The sequence below is a fragment of the Falco naumanni genome, chromosome 4 (assembly GCF_017639655.2).
Source record: "Falco naumanni isolate bFalNau1 chromosome 4, bFalNau1.pat, whole genome shotgun sequence".
Lineage (NCBI taxonomy): Eukaryota > Metazoa > Chordata > Aves > Falconiformes > Falconidae > Falco > Falco naumanni.
This window is the reverse complement of record NC_054057.1, coordinates 917,685-933,264: the sequence shown is the minus strand read 5'-3', so window position 1 is coordinate 933,264 and position 15,580 is coordinate 917,685. Positions and strand designations below refer to the sequence as shown.

The window sequence follows — 15,580 nt, the reverse complement described above, 5'->3', positions numbered from 1 at the left end:
GGCTGGATTCCTGCTGCCTGAGGAGCAGAGTGTCATGGCCTCACTGACAGCACAGAAGAGACAGCGTGCTAACCACAGTGGCCACCTTGTTTTGATTTGTCATTACCACTGCACTTCTTACGGGTTATATTAATAATAACAATCATGTGGGCTCAGTTACAATGAGCTTTCAGATGTTCTAGCCAGCACTTGATTTTTTTCTATGGTGAACTTCATAGTACGCTGAAAGTTGACAAGCAACAGAATGTCCCAGGAGGTGCAGAGAGGGTGCTTGTTAATCAAAATTCATTTGATCCCTTTTTGCCGATTTTAGGGGGAAAAACATGGTTTCAGGAATTGCTGCACTAAGCGTGTGACTCACCCTCAGCTACATAGCAATGTCAGACCTGCTGCGCTCCACCTGCTGTGACTCCTGATCTCAGAGACTCCTCAGCGAGATGAAATCTCAAACCAGCAGAGCCTCATCCCCACCACAACAGCGCAAAATCTGGCTATCAAGGCTGAGACCTGCCACATACAACCCAGAGGTGGCTGTGGCCAGCAGCAGGCAGGCAGTGAGCTATGGATTTCTCCCCAGTACCCGTTTCCAAAATGTCATTGCAGCATCTGCTCAAAGGGTGCACAGCTGCGCATCCCCAGGGGGCTTTTTATGTTATTTTCTTTCAGCCATCAGACCTACCGTAAGCTGCAATCGAAAAGATCATTGTTACTGGGTGAGGTCAATGGCGAGTGAGCTTTTTTTAAAAAAAAAAATTAAGAAAAAAAGTCAATTTTTAATTTGGTTTCCTTTCTATGGAGGCTACATGTAGGAAAGACAGACATGAATAACAGAGGAGGAGACTCACCAGGACAGTTGCCGCAGGGGGTCAGCCCAGATGTCGTACCCAGTGTTTGCTCTTTGCACCCACAATTAAGCTTTGGGCTTTTTGTAGGTTGAGGTGGGTGTGTGCTCCCAGGATCCCAGCCTAACTAGACCTGTCACAGGCTGTTTTCTCTGTGGTTTACATGGTTTAGGTGTTTCAAACACAGATGGCAATCTTCTCTTTTTTTTATTATTTCTTTAGGTTTTTTCCTGGCAAGATCATTCAATAGTAAAGGGAAGACCATTTTTCTGCTCATGTGCATCATCTAGCACAGGGCAAATCAGAAGCTGCTCCCAGTATAGCCGTGTCCTGCTGGAAAACACTTTCACTGGGGAAAAAAAACTATTCCCAGACAAGAACTGAGTCTGTCTGGGGAGCCACCAGTGTCCCCTGGGGAGGTTGGGACAGAAGTGGGGAGCCAGGTCTAGTCCTGCCTGCTCTGAGCTGGCCCACAGACACAGCTCCCCATGGCTGCCCACCAAAGCTGCAAGTGGGGGCTGGAATCACAGGGTCTGTGTGATGCCCTGCAACACCAGATGCTTTGCAAGCAACAGCAAAATGAAAGTGTGCCACCTTCAAGAGGAAAGACCAAGCTATTCCTGCCGCAGAAGCTGGAGAGACCCGGGGCAGGACTGCAGGCAGTCGCATGAAGTCCCTGCTGGTGACATGTCTTAGCCAACAGCTATCGAGAGGAGTCTGGCAGGAAAGGTTTTGAAGAGGAAGACAGTGAGAAGTGGTTAATAAATATATGAACTCACACATCTTATGTCTTCTTCCTGGCAAGCTGGCATGCAAATTACAGTGATTTAAATTCCCCTCTCTGCAGGAAGTCCAAGCACCTTGGGGTTTTGCTTAAATGCTGGATGGTGTTCAGCTGTGACCGATGCTCGTTCAACTCACACTTCAAGAAAATTTCCAAATTGCAGTTCAGGCTCAGTTCAATTATGAAGAAAACAGTGATTCGGGCTAGGTTTTGGGTTGGGCTCAGCTGTCACGTGGCATCATGCTCCAGCATCCCCTTCCAAGGCCAAGGAGCCCAAGGTGCTCCACACTCAACCACAAAATCCCCATGAATGTGTCTTTATAGCTTTAATAATTACTTGTAATCCTGAAACTCTCCCTGAAACAGGTGTGGGTTTGTATGCAATGATACCTCTGTACGGCATGTGGCCCCTCTCACCTCCTGAACTTCTGGCTAGAAAAAGAGAGGTGGGGGAGCAGCTGTCAGCTAGACCCCAGGGCACCATCTAAGGAAAGCACAGGTGTGAAAGCACGCGCGTAGCTTCTGGATTGTGGCACAAGTTACTCCAGCATGGCAGATAGCTGCCTACCAGCAGACCCATGGTAATTGCCCCTAATTCAGGCTAGTTTGGCCCTTGGTGTAGTGCAAGGTGATACAGTGCTGGGAGAGCTACATTAACTGTAGCAGGGTAGAGGCATGCCCACGAGCAAAGTCCCTGATGCAACGGATCTCCACATCCTTTAGTCTCTCCTTCACGAATCTGAGCCCTCACATTCTGGATTTAAGAGACTTTAGTTAGACTTAGTTTCATTCTCCCTAGAGGCAAAGTTATAACTTAACCTACCCACTTCACACAGCCAGTTCCATGGTTCTGAAAGTCCCTGGACAGATAAACCTCCAGATCAGAACGTGGGCAGCTGCTCATCCTGTTTGTTACTTTTCTGCCACGTGCTATTCATCGAGTCTCACTGACAACGTTTTTGCCCCTGACAGTGGGAACAGAAGCAGGAGAATGGTGTGAACCTTACAAATCTTGAAAAATTCCTGCCCAACTGGTTCCCTGTTTGCATCCTTGCTCAGTGCTATCCACAGTTAATGCGCTTTGAACCAAACTGGAGATGGTGCAGTCTGTTCTTGCAATACCAGCACGTGTCATAGGATAACTTGTGATTTCCCTCCAGCTCATATAATTACAAAACTAGAGCATCTCTGTCTGTTTTCCTTACAAATATATTGCTTTCGTGCTCACCAAGAGAACTTGCAAGTGTAACACTGTTTTGGTTTTGGGTTGGGTTTTTTTGTTTGTTTAAAGCGTGCGCTAAAATTAAAATCACCAGCATTTCTTATGTATCTTCTTTTTAATTTTAGGGTGTTTAATTTTAAGCATAACTTGGCAATGATTTTTTGAGCTACTCATTTAGCGCATGTACTTATGGCAGAGATGTACTCAGCTTGATGGGCTGATCAGATGCTGGCAAGGTTTTGCAGAAATAGAACAAAACTTGGGGTTACACCCTCTGCTGAGGCTGACCGAGAAGCTTCCTTTTTTCACAGTGAGAACGGCGTTGTGCTTGCGCTAAATTTGTCTTTTAATATACCTATTTTCCTCTCCCTAGGTGTTTAAGCATTAACCTGCTTCTCTACAAGCAGGCTGTTTCACAGGTTCAACAACCCCTCCATAGGTCTGTTTAGGAGAGGCTGTGGCTGCGATTCACTGTCCTCCGTGAGGAGGGTATTTGCACTCGGTGAGATCAGTGCCTCTCGTACGCAAGCGAATCGTGTTACACAGAAACTTTCTATAGATCGAAACACTTGAGGCCAGTCCTAGGAATATAAGACTGGACATGACAAGTCACCTCATCTGTTCCTTGTTTCTGCGTGGTGAGGCAAGGCAAAGCACCAGCGCTGTTCCTGATGAGCACGAGTTTCTCTCCATTGAGTAGTCTCTGATATCTTCCAGCAAAGATGACCCTGCATAGTATCATCCCATACTAGGCACTCGCAAACACTTTGCAAATCAAAAGTATGGTTCTGTAGATCTTTTCAGCATTTCTTATTCCACCAATAATGCACTTTCAGCCAGGTTACTTACTTATGTAGACTAAACACAGGGTTTCCCGGGGCTTTCCGTACAGAGCAAAATAAAGGACGCTCTTATTCCCATTTTCAGTTCGTGTAGAGAGTCATTACAATGATCAAGAGTGTTGGCAAATTCAGATGTAAATTTTGAGATGTGTAAGACCTGCCTGGTTTGATTTCTCTTTTTTATTTATTTTGAGGGTACATCATGTTCTCATAACGTGCCCCCAACGGACCCGGTTGCAGGTGGAAGTGCAGGCAGCACTCCTGTGAATCTGATCCCAGGCATAACATGCTGGGTCTGCAGAAAGCAAGGTGTGAGCAACCAGAAGCCACCTGCAATGACACAGGTCTGACTCCCTCCCTGCTGTCACACAAGTTCGCCATGGCAGACACAGGGTTAGATGCTCCTGCAGGGAACCAGACTACCTTGGTCGCGAAGCCTTGTCTCTCTGACTTGGTATTTTGAGAAAGACATATTTGACCTTTTTAATGATGCTGAAATCTGTGAATTACAGAAGTCTCAGTTTAGATGGTGTCCTGGTTTTGGCTGGGATAGACTTAATTTTCGTCTTAGTAGCTGGTGCAGTGCTGCGTTTTGGATGTAGTATGAGAATAATGTTGATAACATGCTGATGGTTTAGTTGTTGCTGAGTAGTGCTTGCTTCAAATCAAGGACTCTTCAGTTTCCCAAGCTCTGCCAGTGAGCAGGTGTGCAAGAAGCCAGGAGGGAGCGTGGCCAGGACAGCTGACCCGAACTAGCCAAAGGGATATTCCATACCAAAGAATGTTGTGCTCAGTATATAAACTGGGGAGAGGTGGCTGGGAGCCACCGATCACTGCTGGGGGGACTGGCTGGGCATCGGTCAGCAGGGGGTGAGCAACTGTATTGTGCATCACTTTTTTTTTTTTTCCCTTAGGTTTTACTCCTCTCTCTCTCTCCTCTTCCTTACAATTGTTATTGTTGTTGCTGTTATTATTATTTTTACTTTATTTCAGTTATTAAGCTGTTCTTATCTCAACCCACGACTTTTACCTTTTTCAGTTCTCCTCCCCATCCCACCAGGTGTGGGGGGTGAGGACGCAGCTGTGTGGTACTTAGTTGCTGGCTGGGGTTAAACCATGACAGATGGCTTAGGTGCTCTTTTTGGGCTAGAATATGGTTTTCTGAATGTGATGTATTCTCATTTTCTCAAATTCTCAAAGAACAGTCTAGCCACAAGTTTTTCAAAATCAATTTTGCACAGTTGTTCCAGTCCTTCATTTACTCAAGAGAATGTATTTTGGCCTCACCACTTTAAACTGCATCAGACCATCCTAGTTAGACATATGTTTTAATAACTTTATTTATTGAAATGTTTTACAGGACCAAACCTAATTTCCAGTAAGGAGGATTAATATTTCATTCAGTAAATGATGTCAGCACACACAATATTATCACTGTTTTTGCTGAAGAGACTGGTAACGTGGTAATGCTGAATGACAGTTGTGACAGCAGAAACTGTGATTTCACCTTGGTAGTCAGCAGAATCCAGCTAGTCAGCTGAGTCACCTTAAAGGATCACAGGCATGTCCTTTGCAAATGTTCCCTAATTTAACTGTCAAATGTCTATTCTTACTTTGTAATCCTTAGTGATCGTGTTAAAAGAAAAGCTCTATATTATGTCTCTGCCTCACTGTGTTAAACAAGTCAGTAAGAGTGGGGAGAAAGTACATCAGAAATATACTAATGTGGATTCTTATCTCACATTTTTTAAATTTATTTCCCTCTTAAATGGTTTTGACATTTCAGTAAGTTTATAAGTTTTGACATTTCACCTGGCTAGTGGATGAAGGGAAGGTGGTGGGTGTTCTTTTTCTGGATTTTAGTAAAGCTTGTGATACTTGTGTCCCTCACAGTATCCTCCCGGACAAATCATCCAGCCGTGGGATTAGCAGGTTCATGGTATGCTGGGCAGAGAGCTGCTAAGGGCAGGGCTCAGAGGGTTGCAGTGAATTGGGGCTACATCTGGCTAGAGACAAGCCACCAGTGGTGGTCCTCAGGACTCAATCCTAGGGCCAGCTCTGCTGAGTATTTTTATTAACAATCTGTTAATGTAAAAACTCAAACAAGAGTTGAACGCACCATTAGCAAGTTTGCTTACGCTACCGAACCGGGAGGTGCTGTTGACTCTCTTGAGGGACAGGACACCTTGCAGAGGGATCTAGATAGACCGGAGCATTGGGCAATCGTCACTGGCGTGAAATTGAACAAATGCTGAGTTTGCAGCGGGGATGGAGCGGTGCTGGGTGCAGGTACGAACTGGGAGCGGGGGGGGGGGGAGAGCGCCCCTGCAGGAGGGGGTCTGTGGGTGCTGGCAGGCAGCAGCAGGCTGTGTCAGCCAGCAGCGCCCCCTGGCGGCCAGGAGGGTGAACCGGTCCCTTCCCGCTCGGGGCTTTGCCCCTTCCTCTCTCGCCCTGGGCTCCGCCGCTCTCCTCCCAAAGCCCGCCGGCGCCCGGGGCCGGACTGGCCGTGGCACCGCCTCCCGCCTTCCCCCCGTCCCGCCGGCGTCGTGGTCCGCGGTGGCCGCGCCGCTGCTGCCGGCCCGGAGCGCTGGAGGCGCGCCCTCCAGCCCCTGGGGCCGGCGGGGCCGTAGGGCCCCTTCTGCCCGCCCGGGTGGCGGGGGGCCTCCCTCGTCCCCTCTGGGGAGCCGGGCCGAGTCCCCGCGCTGCGCCGGCCGGAGCGTGCGGTGCCCTGGCGAGGCGGAGCGAGGCGGGGCGGGCAGGGCTCCGGGGCGGGGCCGCGGGCGCCGGCGGGAAGGGGCGGGGCGCGCGCTGCGCGCGGCGTTTCCCAGGCAGCGGGGGGGGCGGGGCGGGGCAGTCAGGTGACGCGGCCGTGTCGCGGGCCGGCGGGCTGAGGAGCGCTCGCTCCGCCGGTTCCTGGCTGTCCGCCGCCGTCCGTCATGCTGCGGCTCCTGCTCCCGCTGGCCGGCTTGGCGGGGCTCCTCCGGGCGGCGGTGAGTCCCCTCCCCCGCTCGGAGGGTACCCGCGCGGTGGCGGCGGCGGCGGCCCCGGGGGGCTGCGGGGGGCGGCCCCGAGCCCTGAGGGGCGCGGGGGGCCGCCGGGCGGGCACGGCTGCGGGGGGCAGGGGCCTCCTTTCGCCCCCGGGGCAAGGCGAGTCACTTCGGTGCGTTTTTAATGCGGCGGCGGCTCGGGGGCGCCGTGCGGGGCCGGTGGCGGCGGAGGAGGCTCCCTCCCCTCAGCGGGCTGCCCGCTCCCGCCCGCGCCGGGCCGCACTGAGGGGGCCGCCGCCGTCGGGGGGTGACCGAGGGCTCGCTGCCTGCGGAGGTGCTGGCCGAGGCCGGCTGCCGGCTCTGCGCCCTCCGCCCTTCAGACTCGGCTCTGAGAAACGCTGCAAGGCCTCGCAAAGCCACCCGTGGCGGCGGTGGGGGGCGAATCGAGCTGCAGTTCCCTTATGCCGTCACTCCATTAGTAGATCCCACGGGAAAGCTTGTTCTTCCTGTGGTGTGCGCGAGGAGGGAGAGGAGTTTTTCCTGGTCTGCCCAGGTTCGGCAGCGACTCTCTTGCTGCGTGTCCAGTGTGACGCCGCACCGCTGCCGAGCCAGCGCCTGGGCAGATCCTTCACAGTCCTCATAGTCGTGGAGCCGCGCCTTGTCGCCAGCGGCTTGGGTTTGAAGCAGTGTTCGTGTTATCTCGGTTGCTGTTGCAGCTGAATAGTGCAGAGGTGGTTAAAGCTGTGCAAAAAGCAGTGCAGCCTCATGGGAGACCTTTGTCAAAGGGAAGGTTGGGTCGCCACCGTAGGTATGGTCTCTGGGCGGTGGCAGCTGAACGGCTGCACCTTCCTAAATTCTGAAGGTGGTGGGTGAGAGGAGCGGAGAGTCTATACTCACCAAAGCTGGCAGTATTAGAAGAGGGACACTTGGTGGATTTAGTAGTTTAAAACACATGAAATACTTTATTTAAGCAAATTTCAGGAAGTTGCTGCAATGAGGGATTGTAGAAGTAGACGGTATTTAACAGATTTTTAAAAAGTATTAGCCTAATTAGAATATGTTAGGTTTATAAACAACATCCAAAAATGACTGGGCAAGGATTTGCCTTCTGGCATCCCTAATGTAGCAGCTTTATCAGCTGGAGTACTGCGTGGGGAGGAGACCACAGACAGTGGCTAGGGTTGTGTCATTTCTTTAAACAGCATGTTTTTATTGCTGTAGTCCAGACAAAATATGGCCTGGTGTCTAGAGGAACTGTGGACTTGAACCAGTAGGGCATTTCTTATCCTCTTCTCTTCCTGGCTTTATTTTCTGTAGAGATGTGTGTGAAATAGCACTGTTTTTTAAGAACAGTTTTGTAACAGCTGAGAGGGCTTGAGGAAAAGCTGGCAGGCACGATTTCTCTGTGAACCCACAGTTCCCTGACCAAGCAGTGAGTGGGAAGGAATCTTTTAAAAACTTGGTCTAGTCCTCAAAATATAATGGGGTCCTATCATCACAGAAGTGCTAATATTCTTTTAAATTAGCTTGGGAAAATATATGCTGCAGATAAAGCAGCCTGGGAAACTTGGGTTTGTAGGCTTCTTGGCTCAGGCTCACTGCAGAGCCCTGTAAGGTTGCTTTTGTGCCCTAGTTCTGAGGTATTTTTGGCTGTAATGGTTGCTTACTTTTTCTCTAGCTAAGTGTGGACTGAGAGAAAAGAACTGTTTTGAAAGTAAGCGTATGCTACTGCGTGGCTTTAAATAAGGTAGTCTGTTACCTCAAACTTGTTCTCTGTTGTATGTTGTGAAAGACCATCCAAACCTTTTTCATCTTTGTTCAAAATAAAACAGTAGGTTTATTTTAAATAGAAATATGAAAAATGGGCATTAACAGAAACACTATGAACTCTAAGCAAAATACAGAGCAAAATGGGGATTTCTGGTACAATTCAAACAGAACTGATGCTTGCTTTTTTTATTTTCAGTCTGGGAACAGAGCTACATGAGACTTAGTGCTCCCTTCTAAAGGAGCACAGCGTGTGATTTTTTTTTTTTTATTTTTTAATCCCTTTTCAACTTAATTGCATCCTGTTAGACCTGGATATGCTGAAACAGGTGTTGAGTCTTGGGAACTGTAGATGTAGTAGAAGTGAGCAGGAGGCAAGTAGCAAAACACAATGTGGGTTTCACTGGCTGTACTGATTTTGAGGCTTTGGGGAAGTTTTACTCGCAACTGGAGGCAAGGATATCTGCCCGTACATCATCTGCGGTTTCTGGGACCACAGTGGCATCTGGTAGCTCCCATTCCAGTGGGGATTTCACTGCTGCTGTAGCATGTGTTAGTAGGGAGGTGGAGGGGGAATTACTGAGGGAGGCAAGCAGGGAGCTTGGAAGGGGGCTGCCGGTATGCAGTGTTTTCAGTTGTGTGATTATTCCACATCAGGAAATCTCCTCTCTGTCTTTGTGATAGTGATTCTGCATGACCCCATGTCTTGGGTAGTATGTGCAAAGTAAGTGTCCTTTGCTGCAGTCTGGGAAAAAGGGAATGTGTGTAATATTTTAAAACGGCTGATACTGGTTCCTGGTTGCAGGCTTTGTTGACCCAAGGCATCCCTTCATAACCACATTATTGCCTACTGGAGGCTTCTGCAGAACAGAAGGAAACTGTCAGGAAGCAAAGATGATCTCCTTCAAGCAACTGCCCCTTGAAGCAAAGGCTGCAGTGGCTGCAGGAGTGGTTTTCTTCTCCATGATGCTATCACGCAGTTATCTGGCGGAAAAACTTGATCTTGGGACACGGCGTTGGCTTCTAAGGCTGCAGATGGCACTTTTTGCTAATGCACTCATGTTAATAGGATCTCTTCATGTTTGGAGAAGCACAGTCACCACGTTCTCCAGGTCTTCAGCTTCCAGCTCCTTCTGTTTCATGCCATGGAAAATAGCTGTGTTCATGTTTCTAGCTTTGGCTCATTCAAGCTTCTTTACATTGCTATTTCTTGTTGCGGAAGAGCCCTATTTCTTTTCTTTAGCTGCCTACACTTGCCTGGGGGCTTATATCATTCTTATCTTCTTCCTCTTCACTCTAGGCTCTGTAGAGCAGGCTTACAGGTTCTTGGCTGGGAGAGGCGCTAAGGCAGGCACTAGCAACAAGAACAGAACAGCAATGAAACCAGTTTTGGCAGTCATGCTGACTGTTGTGCTGACTGTTGTCGGGCTGTTAAATGCTTCCCAGCCTCCTACTGTGAATTCAGTGGAGGTTCCAGTTCACAAGCTGCCCTCAACAATGAATAATCTGAAAGTGGTGTTGCTTTCAGATATCCATCTCGGGCCTACAGTTGGGAAGACCAAGCTTGCCATGATTGTGAGAATGGTTAAGGCTTTAAAACCAGATATCACTGTGATTGTTGGGGACCTGACTGATGCTGAGGCAGAGATCATACGACCTGCTGTTGAGCCTCTTGGAGAGCTTAACTCCCCTCTTGGGACTTACTTTGTCACAGGAAACCATGAATACTACACATCAGATGTTAGCAACTGGTTTGAGCTGTTAAAATCATTTAACATTCGTCCACTCCATAATGAGAATGTGAAGATTGTTTCACCAAAGAGCACTGATGACTGGTTCTGCCTGGCTGGTGTTGATGATATTGAAGCAGATGTATTATGCTACTCAGGACATGGCATGGATTTAAAAAAAGCTCTCACAGGCTGTAGCAGTGAGCATGCAATAGTGCTGTTAGCTCATCAGCCAATTGCAGCAAAGTGGGCCCTTCAAGAGAGACCAGACATAAATTTAATTCTCTCTGGTCATACTCATGGAGGGCAGATCTTCCCACTAAATGCTGGAGCTTATCTTCTGAATCCATTCTTTGTTGGTTTGTACAAAGTTGGGCAGAACACCTTTGTCTATGTGAGCCCGGGGACGATGTACTTTGGAATACCCATGAGGCTGGGCAGCAGAGCTGAAATAACAGAGATAATTCTGCATTCTCCTTGAGGAGTTATCAGTTTGAAAGACTTCTGCCATCCTTTTTGGTCAGTATATTAGCTGTACTGCTTTGAAAGCAAATCCATTTTCAGGGAAGTTGGAGAAGATGTGTTGGGGTGGACTTCAGCAGGTTCTGTTAAGTTTGAGCAGAAAACACTAACTGATTTTGGGCCTATGAAACAAATCAGGGGCATGTTAAAATACTGAAGAAATGAATTCTTTGGGTTCATTATTAATGAGGTTCTGCATTTAAAGATAACACTGATGTCATGGAGATAATATGGCCTGTGCATGTTTAGTAATTATACCTGTGTCCTGCATTTACTTCATGTTCCACTGTTTATTATCCATCAGGCAGCTGCCTTATCAAATCTCAGGCAGGTCAAGTTCTGATCTCTTGCAGTGCAATCACTCATGCGTGTCTTGCAAAAGGGACTACAGAGTGCCCACTGAGTATATGTAAACTGTAGAAGCCTTATGCTACAAAGGTTATGGAAACGAGAAAGTTTTGTTTATTGAGGCTGGATATCTATCCTGCTAGCTGTCCGCAGCATGCGCTAGGGCTTCCAGTCTGTGCTGCTTACCAGTACAGTAAGTTGCCAGGCATCAGTTCCTGAAATTCAGGTTTTTGGGTTAAAAAGCTGGAGAGACAGATATCAAAGAGTGAAAGTATCTGTCTTTCTGAAAGCATTTTCCCTAGAATAACTGGGCATCTAGTAATGATTGAAAATAGCTGTAATCAAAGCAAATGAGAAAGAAGATGCATCATTAACATAACTTCTGTTGCTCTGAGCATGATGTCTGAGCATACAATACCTCCTGATGTAAAGCACAAAATCCAAAGCTGAAATAGTGTATTTTCTCTTAATTCTGTAAATTTTTTTATGCTTAATTTCTCTTCTGTAATTTCTCTCATGCAAGAGTAAGGCGATACTATTTGAAAATGATGCAAATAGGTTAATGCTTGGAATTGTGTAAAGTGTTAATATTTCAAATAAATGGTGTGCTTTTTAGGAAGAAAACACCCCAATTCTGCAGCAGGTGACTCTTCTTAATAGCATTTGCATATCATATCCTGGTTGTCTGATAGGCACATAGCAGAATAACTGCTACAGGATAATGAAGGATGGAGAATTTCTCTGTCTTTGCTAGAAAGACTTAGCACAAATTAATATCATTCTGGAAAATTTGAGAAGTTAGAAGATATTAATAACATTATTGCTTCCGTATCTTTGTGTTCATATAAGAAAGTCAGGATGTAAATTAATGTGTGTATATTGTCCAGGCTGATGAAAGTTACCTCTGTATGTCTTCCTCTCTTCCCCCCCTTCCACTCAGTGTTGCTGTATGAAACGCCATGAACAATACATTTGTCAGGGAATTCTGACTCTGAAGTCTGCAGCTGTAGCCACAGGGTTTCCGTTGCTCAGCCTTTCTGCTCACCAGTACCGGGTTCCTCTCAGGCAAACCCACATAGCGTGGGGCCAAAGAGATCAGTGCTTACATGGGAGACCAAGGGTGCCAGGGCCAGAACTGTGGTGTTCAGTCTTTTCCTGCCTTCCTGTGTGACGCTGAACAAAAGACACACTTATATTTTAGTCTGCAACTCCTGTTGTAGTTTTGTAGGAGGTGTGTGGAGGTGTATTTGAAGAGTACCATAGGCTTTGTAAAGTTGAGTTTTTCTCCAAGTGAAATTTTGAAGTTTCGTTTCATCCAGTCCCTTCAGCCCCTGCCCCGGGCAGAGTTTTGAACTGCTAAGTTGGCTTTGTGTCATGTTTCTCTGTACAAACATCTTGTGGTTTTGCTCACAGGAATGTTGAGAAATGCTGTAAATGTGTCGTGCACTGGAAGGTTGGTGGAAGAGCCGGAGAAGTCTTTCAATCTTGAAAACTGAACTCCTGACCAGTCAGACTAGATAATTTCTGTTTCCCAGCACCTATAATTTGGTATACTTTCTTTTCATGCTTGTGCAATAGTATCTCTTTCAGTATTTTAAAGTTTCCACATGTGTTAAACACTGTCCACCACTTGCATGGGGTCCTTCTGTGGTTCTTGCCCATCCGAGGTGTAGTGTAGTGTCAAATTGTCTGCTGTAGAGAGAATTTTGATAGCCTGTTGCCCTCTGTTTATTTACCAACATGCCTTGATTTAAAAGCTTTGTTCTGGGTTTAGTAGTGCAGAGGGTTCCCTCTAGGCCAGGGGTCCAGGAGGATAGCTTTTCCTTTGTTATGATGAGGGTTATTACTGTGTTAAGACTACTTGTTAAGTGAATTTCCGTATCAGGAGGCTTTTGTGGGACTAATTTTAGCTAGTGTTAGTTTCCCAGTGAGTTGCTAGTATTAATTTTTTCTGTTTTTTTCCCGTACCCTTTTTATTTCTCTCTTCATTCTGTCCAAATTGTGCAAAACCTGGCTGAAGTGGTCCTTCCATCCCAGGGGTGCATAGATAACTTCTTCATTACATCGTATGTACCCGTTTTGAAAGATCTTTGTGTATCCTTTCAGGAGCACATACACATCCTTTTAGACATGGTCATGTTATCATTTCATAAATTTGCGTTCTCCCAGTGCAATGTAGTTCTTGGTAATTTTTTTCTTTAAGTCTCCCTCTGAAAGCTTGTTTGCTTGGTAATTAGTTGTGACTTGAAATATTTTCCTCCTGTGCCAAAACACTTCAAAGCCTTTTCCTATTTCACTTTTTTTTTTTAATTATGAATGGAAAGTGTCCTAGATTGACTTTCTTTTTGGTAAACAGAGGAATTAACCTACCTTTTCTAAAATCTCTGTCAGACAGCAATCCCTAATTGTCCTTCAAGGCTTTTTCTATACTTCTTCCAGTTTGACTTGAATTTGCCTAATATAGACCTGTGTTTGGTACTCCAGATGAAAAAAAAAAATTGCTGTGCTACTTACTTTATAATTATCTAAAATATTTTTTGTAAATCTTTTATTTTGTGTGTGTAATGTATTTGATCTGGAGAACTTAACTAAATGAATTTATATTTCTTCCTATAGAAGGCTGGTTCTTTGCGGAGGGGAATTAATCACTGTCAGAATAATATCAGAATAGTATCATCACTTTGTGAAAGTTGTATTTCTTATATGATATAATCAGTATAGAGTGGATTTGAAAGTATATAAATTGTGGTATAACAAATGCTTTAAATGTTGGGATTTAATAAAACTTTATTTGCTTATCAAGAAAGATGCCTCTAATGACCTTTTATTTTGTACCAGTATTTATTATAGAAGTTCATGCTGGATAGTTTTAACACACTAATTCTATTTATCCACAGAAAGCTACTGACAATAAATCTGACTAGTTTTGTTGGAAAAATCTTGGGCTTACACTGCTAAGTGAGGCATGGTGGAAAGTGGGAAAGGTCAGGCCACTATTAAATTTGCCTAATGCCTACTAGGGGGAAGAAGTGTAGGCTAAGGAGATGAGGATGTGATGCAGTGAAAAGGACCAATGCAAGGGCAGAGGAAGGATACTAAGAAGGAACAAGAGAAAATGAATTTTGGTACTTAGGTTTTGGGGTAGAGAAAGGGGTGTTCTATGCTTGAATGGTCTACATGAAAGATGCTAGGTGGAGGAGTTCATTGAGGATTTGTATCTGTATTTCTTTGCCTTCCAAATAAGAAAAAAACCTGCCTTGTGAATTTGGAGAATGAGATACTCTAGCCACTGTTAAGTAGTTTTGTGTGCTGAAGCTATGATTTTTTTCCTCTGTTGAAATGCATGCATGTTACAATATGTTGAAAGAGCATTAAGGTTGTAAAAGTAAATTCTTACTTGATTTAAGAAAGGACAAATTTTATAGTTCTTCCCTTTTTCGTGTGAGTATATTCTGAGCATGTAAGATGCAACGCTATACCATTGCCTCTAAGGGTCTGAGTTTTCAGCTGGGCATTAATACAATGTGGTATGAATTAACTGGCATCCTCTAGGATGTGTTGCAGTTAGTCTGTCGAATCTGCTTACCAAACTAGCAGACCCACTGCCCCATCTTCTGCAAGATGCAGGGAATTCATTCCTGCTGTATATTCACAACCCTGAGTATATGATAGCGATAGAGCCAGACACAAATTCATAAGAATTGTTTTGGGTTTGTTGCAAGCCCTGGTCTGCGAGCAGTGGGTAGTGTCATGCACTGGCAATAAAGGAATGTTGAATAATTGGTCATGAAGGGAAGTCTGTTTACAGCGGGAAGTGAATAAGGTGAATCAGACAAAGTAGTCTGGAAGCTTCCTCCTTCTCACACCTATAGTAATACTGTATCAGAAAATGTATGTGTAAGGAAGGTGATTTACAGTTATGGTCACAGCTTTAGAAGTGTGGCTTCTAAATGGTAACCAGTTCAATGATGACCATTTCCGTAATTAATACCTGCTTTTTATTGTTTTATTGTTCAAAGAAAGCGTTGTTTCTCTGCCAGAGGTGTCTGTACCCTGAGGGTAGAGCTATGTAAACAGTTGATTGAACTTTCATCATCTCTCAACAGTTACCTGCCATAAATGGATTGTGTCTTTTCCATAGGCCTTTTGATGTGGTTAGTTTAAAGGCGGGGCTAAAATGCTCTTTCAGAGGGAAATAACAGCAATTTATTTTGACTCTCCTTCTTTATTTCCGGGGATAATGGTCTTTCAATGTGGCTTTGCTGCACCTGAGTTCTGAGTTTCATGTGGTCATGATCATTTTGAAGTGCTGAACAAGTGTGACTTGTCACAGTGCCCGGGAGTAGAAAAATCTGAAGGATGTGAAGCATCTGCTTGGTGTTCCTACGGGTGAGTGGTTTCCTTTGGAGATACACACAGTATAATTCCATCCTGGTGCAGCATGCCCAAGAATGGAGATGCAGGTTATAAATTAAAGGTCAGCAAAAAGGCACATATATTTGAATTGAAAGGGAAGTAAGCAGATGGTGCATACCT

General features: G+C 45.8%; 2 protein-coding genes across 2 annotated transcripts in view; both read left to right on the top strand.

Moving 5' to 3' along the window:
- Positions 1-6,565: 6,565 nt before the first annotated feature.
- Positions 6,566-15,580, top strand: part of GLB1 (galactosidase beta 1) — a 46,710-nt gene continuing 37,695 nt past the window's right edge. The window contains exon 1 of the mRNA XM_040591201.1: positions 6,566-6,680. Within this exon, the coding sequence (XP_040447135.1) occupies positions 6,627-6,680 (54 nt within the window). The 5' untranslated portion in view covers positions 6,566-6,626. The remainder of the gene's footprint in view (positions 6,681-15,580) is intronic.
- Positions 6,581-13,850, top strand: TMPPE (transmembrane protein with metallophosphoesterase domain). Its single transcript, XM_040591202.1, has 2 exons — positions 6,581-6,680; positions 9,250-13,850. Exon 2 carries the CDS (start codon positions 9,339-9,341, stop codon positions 10,653-10,655), a length of 1,317 nt encoding a protein of 438 aa, XP_040447136.1. The 5' UTR covers positions 6,581-6,680; positions 9,250-9,338; the 3' UTR covers positions 10,656-13,850.